Here is a 6,765-nt window from a genome sequence, read left to right as displayed (position 1 = left end):
CCGTGCGCTGTGGGTGACAGGGTAGAGCCATAACCTCCCCATCGGCCCTGCCCTGAGTGTGAGAGTGGTGGCGCCCCAACCCCCTGATCGACCCTGCTCTGTGGGTGATAGAAGGCAACGCCCCAAACCCCTGATTGGCCCTTCTCTGTGCATGACAGGGTACAGAACCCCAACCCCCCTGATGGGCCCTGCTCTGTGAGTGACAGGGGGTGGCATCACAACCTCCCGATCACCCTGCTCTGTGCATGACAGGGAGCAGCGCCCCAACTCCCCAATCGGCCCTGCTCTGAGCCCGATCAGGGGCTGCACGTAGGGATTGGGCCTGCCCTCTGCCACCCGGGAGCAGGCATAAGCCAGCAGGTTGTTATCTCCCGAGGGGTCCCAGACTGCGAGAGGGCACAGGCCAGGCTGAGGGATTCCCCCTTTCCCCCCGAGTGCACAAATTTTTGTGCACCGGGCCTCTAGTTACTTATATAAAACCACTAGAGTAAGTCTATTCTGGCTGGTAGTCTCATTGTGAGACAATGTGATGGTGATAGTTCACAGGAATCCCTTGCTTGGTGGGCATCTTGCCCAAGTCTGCTGTTTGGTCATGCATGTTTTAGTAAGTTTTCAGTACTGTGTTTCAGTGGGAAAAATAGACATGCATTGGTCATTGGGAAGGATGATTCATTGTCACAAAGAACTAGGAAAAACAGAATGATAAAAATTATGAGATTGTGCATTTTAAAAAAATTTTTCTGTAATTAAATGTTTGCATTTAACTCATTTTGTTTGATAAGTAATCATTCATTTTAGGAAATGAAGGAACACCAGGGACAACTGCTCACAATTCCCTTCCTGCTGGCTGAGTGTGGTCCTTGTACCTGTTTCTAGTTTGATGTCCTTTTTACAAAGGCGACAGCACATGTTTGAGAAGTTACACTGGGTTACTTAAAAGAGTTTGTGAATATAGTTTCAAGTCAGTCAGTGCTCACATCATTTTTAGACTTTGCCTGGCAGCCACTGGTGTGTGGGCCTAGTTTATGATCCAGTTACTGTGATTGGACATGAGGCTGTGTGTTGTGACTCACTGTTATTTTACTGTTACATAAAGACTCAGTGAGTTACCCAAATTAAAAAACAATTACTCATAAATATTTCAGTATGTATCTGGGTAAGATAAGTGTTCTGTTTTTCAAACATAGTCCTAAAACCATCATCAACCTAAAAAATAGCAATTTCTTTTTTTAAAATGTGTTTTTATTGATTTCAGAGAGAGGCAGGGAGAGGGTGAGAGGGATAGAAACATCATTAATTAGAAAGAATCATTGATCGGCTGTTTCCCGCACACCCTCTCCTTCCCCAGAGAGAGTCAAGCCCACAACCTGGGCATGTGGCCTGACAGGGAATTGAACTGTGACCTCCGAGTTCATGGTTCAGTGCTCAGTCACTGAGCACACCTGCTGGGCAATAGTAATTTCTTAATATCTTCAAATGTCAGCTACCATTCCATTTTTCCTGATGGTCTCAAAGTTAATTTGAGTTGTTTATGTGAGTGCATGTCCATGTAAGATTTATGTGTTGAATCTGGTCGGAGGATCTCCTAAGTGCATTCATCCTTAGAGTCTTTCTTTTTCTTTGCCATTTAGTTTTGAAGCATTTAGGCCACTTGTCTGACAGAGCCCCCTGCAGCCTGGACTGTGGGGTTGCATGTCTCTGTGGGGCTCTTTCCCGTGTTCTTCCTCCTGTCCTTTCCTCCAAGAGATGGTGGTGGGTGTTGGCCCTCTGCCAGCGATGTCAGTGTCACCTGTCTCTCAGGCAGAACGCCTGTCCCCATCCGCCCAGTGTGATGTTTATCCACAACATGTGGCATCACCATGATCACCAACAATCTGATGTCTATAACTAGTTCAAGATTTTTGGGGTGTGTGCTTTTTGCCATTTTATTCCACTGGAGATGTGCCAAATAGGCTATCCTGCCAGGTTGATTCTGCTGTTTTCACAGGTGACAGGACCAGGCCTCGTCTCTGCTCTTTATTCTCAGAATGCGGAGTGGGTCCTTCCTTACAGATGACTGTAGGACTCTTCATGGTTTTGTAGAAATACATAGGACCTTTGATTAGAATTGTGCTACAGCTGGATTAATTTGAGGGTTAGAGACATATTTTTAATATTCTGCTCATACAGAGCATGAAATAGGCATTTATAGTTTTAAGGGCTCACACTTTTTTTATTATATTTAAATATTTGATGTTCATTATAACTAGAAATTCTCCTTTTAAGAATGTCTTCCTTTGGGTGGTGGGCACATAGTGCAATACAGATCTTATATCATAGAAACCCACACCTGAAACCTATATGTTCATGTTGACCAGTGTCACCCCAATCAATTTAATAAATATTTTTTTTAAAAAGGAATGTAAAAAAAAAAATAAATAAAAAAAATAAAAAAAATAAAAAAAGGAATATCTTTGCTAATATACAAGAATGCAAGTAACTTGTTGATGTTCATCGAGTACATGGCTACTGAATTCTTTTATTTCTAAGATTCGTGGCATAGAATCTTAGTTTTTAGATGGTTTGCTGGTTTAGATATTTTTAGATTAGAGAGTATATAATCTTAGCAGGACAGAGCTGATCAGAAATAGTCCTGTGACCCAGGTGTGTGTGGTGGCAGAACAGGCCCACAGAGCACAGGATGGTGTGTTGTCTAATCGGTTCTGCTGCCCCTGGAATTGTGATTCACAGGAAAATGTGGTGAGACCTGCACGCAGTTAGCCACTGACTCCAGGGTCCTGGGCAGCATCACTGGGAAGCTCCTTGGACACTTCAGTGTGCATCTCCCAAGGGGACAGGAAGACTAGACTCCCAGCAAGGAGCTGTGCTCTGTGATTGCAGCTGTTGGGTGTGAGTCCCCACTTGCTGTAGGAGATCTGCCGGCCAGAGTGCGGTGTAGACTGTGTGTGTCTGATGACTGTCACTTCAGAGCCCCCACGTCCCCCAGCATTGAAAGTGGTCTCATCAGAACCCCACACTCCTTACTGGATTGTGTCCTCTTGTTGTCCTTTAATTTCTTCCTCTGTCATAGACGTTTCCTGTCAACAGGAGTTAGGGTGAGACACTTGGCTGTGTTCCGACTAAATGTGTCCGCCGTACATGTCGCGTCGCCCTCGGGTGTCACGGGTCGTGTATCTGTGGTTGTAGATGGTGTGGGAATGATCATATGTATTCTGACCTACCAGCAGTTCCATCTTGTTTTGTCTCTGGGATAGCTGACTAAGATAACGCGCACAGGACCTTCTGCGTGGGAAACCAAAAAGATCCTGGCTGTTTCCTTTGCTCCTCTGGTCCAGCCGCGCCGCTCAGAGTCGGGGAAATCAAGACTCGTCCAGTTACGTGAGTACAGAGACCCTAGCCATCATTTGGATGTTTTGAATTTCATTAGAAGGAGCCTTTAATATTAAAGAGCATTTCCCACTCACTATAACCTTAAACTTTTCCAAGTGATTTTTAGGCATTTAAACAATTATACTCCATTTCCAGCTTATTGTACGTGATTTTAGCCTTGTTTTATGTCTACAGAGAACTGCTGATGGTGATGCCCTGGGAAGCAGAAGAGCCACATAGAAGGGGAATTAAACCTGCTCTGTGGAGAGTGTGTCCCGGCACCTCTGGCTCTGGGGCTCCTGCAGACACTGGTCCCTCTGCTCCCGGGTGGCTGCAGGGCCACGTGTCCGCCACTCGGCTCGGGTGGGCAGGGCCAGGTTTGCAGTGGAGCCTTCCTTGGCCAGGCCTGTGCCTCTCAATCTGTTAGGGTGCAGACCCAGCAAAGAGCTAAGCATTCAGTCAAATGTTTTATAATTTCAACAGAGATTTACACAGCAAGGAGGATTGCAAGTGTCTTTATTTAAAATAAAACTATTCAGCATGCACTCTGCTTTCTGATCATTTAGAAAATTTGGAAAATGAAATAATATATAGGAAGAAAAAAAATCACCCTTAATTTCAACACCCAAAGATAACTAATACTTGTTGGTGAGTTCCTTCCAGAATCATCCTTTAATATATGAGAGGAGTCACTTACCAATGTGATGTTCTTCCTGGTCTCTGCTAAGTGTAGGTCACATGACATCAACATGGTCGGTGAAGTGTGAGGAACCGGGATAAGGAGCAGCCATAGAATGTGCAGAGGGACTGAGAGGGCTAGGTGTGTAGAGAGAGAGGGTATTTGTGCTTGGTCCTTGAGGCTGAAAGGAGCTACGGAGAGAAGAGGGAGGAAGGGATCCAAGGCCGTGACTGTGACGTGCGCATCCCCAGGTGCTTAGAGGAGGCAAGCGGGGACCCTGATGGGATGCAGGTTAGCCTGCAGTTAATCACACGGGCTGTGCAGAGCTCCCGCGGGTTCAGATAGGAGGTGGTGCGTCTCACTCAGGACCACCCTCTGCCAGGCGGGGGGTGTGCAGTCGTGTCCATGTTCCGTGAAAATCCCAGAGGGTAACTGAGCCGATGCTGCCCACGGCAGTGTGCTGGAGGTGAGGGGACAGTCGGGGGTCGAGGAGGCTTGGTCGGGCCTGGCTGATGGGTAGAGGGCACCCTGATATGTGGGTTTTGAGCTTGTGTTTCCAAGTGAATATTGGATGATAAATAATCATGTAATGCTGTTTAGGGCTCATGAAGGGAACAGCAGTCCACTTGTTTATAACTTGATCTTTGTAGACCAATAGTCACACTGATGGAGACAGGGCCTAGTGCGGTCCTGCAGGTGCCGACATGGTCAGCCGTCAGAGTGGATGGGCCAAAGACAGCACAGGCAGGAACCAGTTAGGAGGCGATTGGGATTCCCCAGGCTAGAGAGGAAGATGGATGGTAAACACTGGCCTGAGAGGGAAGGGCTGGGGCAGGCCAACGGGCCTCTCTGAGGAAGGATGCCAGAGACCATTGTAGATTCGGGTTTGTGGTCAGGACTGGGCTATAGCCCTGGGAGCTGCTGGCCGGTTTCTGTTAATTGAAGCCACAGACTAGATGTCAGATCAGGGGAGAGGAGAAAGGGCCAAGTCAGAACCTTGGGAAGCAGCATTTGGGCTGGGCGGAGGAGGAGCCAGGGAGAGGTTCGGCCTGACACCAGCCCGCGAGCAGGTTACCTCCCTACGTGGCCCACGTGCCAGCACTGTCTGTGGGAAGTCTGGTGGCCTGTGAAGGACTCCTTTCAACTGCCTTAGGAGCAGCAGCTAGTGGCAGGGTGAGCCCCAGCGTCCTTCCTGGAGGAGGAGGACAGTTGAGCAGAGAGGAGAGTTGGTGCTGACAATGGAGTCACAGGAACTTTCAGGGTCCCTGGGTTCTGTGGGCATTTGCTGAGGTTCTGCGAGGCTCCCGGACGGTGGGTGGCGATTTTTTGGAGAACTTAGGTACTGGAGAGGAAAGTGATGCTGGTTTTGAATTTACTGTATTGAAACACTTGACCCCTCAGGCACAGAGCCTGAATTGAACAGAGCCTCAGTGACCAAGTTTTCCTTTTCTTGTGCTGTAGAGTTTTTGTTCTTAAAAATGTTGTGGTTCTACTTTTCTCTACTATGACAGCAACAACAAAAAAGTATTCAGTTTATAAATCACAGTGAAAACATTAAAGTAGGTGGGCGAGTGCTGGATGGCACTGGATGAGAGAGCCCATGGGACCAGAGGGCCAGAGGGCCGTGCGGGCTGGGCTGGGGAAGACGCAGAGCAGCTGGGCTTTCTCCTGCCGGTCTCCACCAGCAGGTGGTGCCCTCCTTCGTCTATGTGCAGGTTATGTGTTTAAAGTATTTCCTGAAAAGAGCTCATGTTCTTTGCTTTGTCCACATGCAGTTTCCAGGTGGTTAGGCCTGTGTTGTCATCACAGACACTGACTCATGTCCTTTGCGCTGCAGCCCCCCTGGCGGTCCGGAGCCTCCAGGACTTGGCTCGCATTGCCATCCGGGGTGCCATTAAGAAGGTCATTCACCAGGAAGCAGTGAGCAGAAATGGGGACGGACTCAAGGCCACTCCCAGGTTCAAGCGAAGGAGAGTGCGTCGACGTCGAATGGAAACCATTGTCTTCTTAGACAAAGAGGTCTTTGCCAGTCGGATTTCCAACCCGTCTGAGGACAACAGCTGTGAAGGTTTAGGAGAGGAGCAGCGGGAAGAAGAGGAGCAGAGCCCGGCTGAGATGAAGCCAGAGCCCCCTGTGAACTTCCTGCGGGAGAAGGTCCTGAGCCTGCCCCTGCCTGACCCCCTGAAGTACTACCTGCTCTACTACAGGGACAAGTGAGCGCACGTGGGCGGCGCTGAGGCTGTGGCCAGTGGAGTGTGCCCTGTCTGCACGGTTCTTCCAGTTTGATCTTGATTATCTTGTAGAATTTTCATTAAATGGTAGATTTCTTTAAATATAATCTGACAAACGTAAGTGCATGGGAGAATGTTTTCTTGAAAGGGACAGAGTCTCCTGGAGAAAGGGCTCCCCCCAGCTGGTGGGAGGCGCAGGGAGGCATGTCTGCACAAGCAGTGAGATCGAAGGGGCCCGTGCCGTGCTGTGTGTGGAGCGTGAAAGCACACCTTTGGAAGTGTGGGGGACTTCTGAGTGTGACACACCTTTGTCCAAATTTGAATTTGACATTATCAACCTCTTAATTCATGGCCCTGACTTTACTAAACCTAGCTCTCCATTCTTGACAAGCCCTCCCTTATTGTAAGTAATTGAAGTAACTCTTATGGGAGTTGTCAGTTTGTGCGTTTTTTAAAATTGTGCTGGGGAGGAGGAATAAAAGTATC

General features: G+C 48.2%; 1 protein-coding gene across 4 annotated transcripts in view; it reads left to right on the top strand.

The window, feature by feature from the left end:
* Window positions 1–6,400, top strand: part of PCMTD2 (protein-L-isoaspartate (D-aspartate) O-methyltransferase domain containing 2) — a 13,447-nt gene extending 7,047 nt beyond the window's left edge. For all 4 annotated transcript variants that reach the window (XM_006769492.2, XM_006769495.2, XM_006769494.2 and 1 more), the window contains exons 5-6: window positions 3,255–3,378; window positions 5,886–6,400. In XM_006769492.2, the coding sequence (XP_006769555.1) occupies window positions 3,255–3,378; window positions 5,886–6,265 (504 nt within the window). In that variant the 3' untranslated portion in view covers window positions 6,266–6,400. The remainder of the gene's footprint in view (window positions 1–3,254; window positions 3,379–5,885) is intronic.
* The last annotated feature ends 365 nt before the right edge of the window (window positions 6,401–6,765 follow it).

This window comes from Myotis davidii, unplaced genomic scaffold (genome assembly GCF_000327345.1).
Source record: "Myotis davidii unplaced genomic scaffold, ASM32734v1 scaffold244, whole genome shotgun sequence".
In the NCBI taxonomy this organism is placed as follows: Eukaryota; Metazoa; Chordata; class Mammalia; order Chiroptera; family Vespertilionidae; genus Myotis; species Myotis davidii.
Note: the sequence above shows the minus strand (reverse complement) of the source record. Positions and strands in the feature narration are given on the sequence as shown.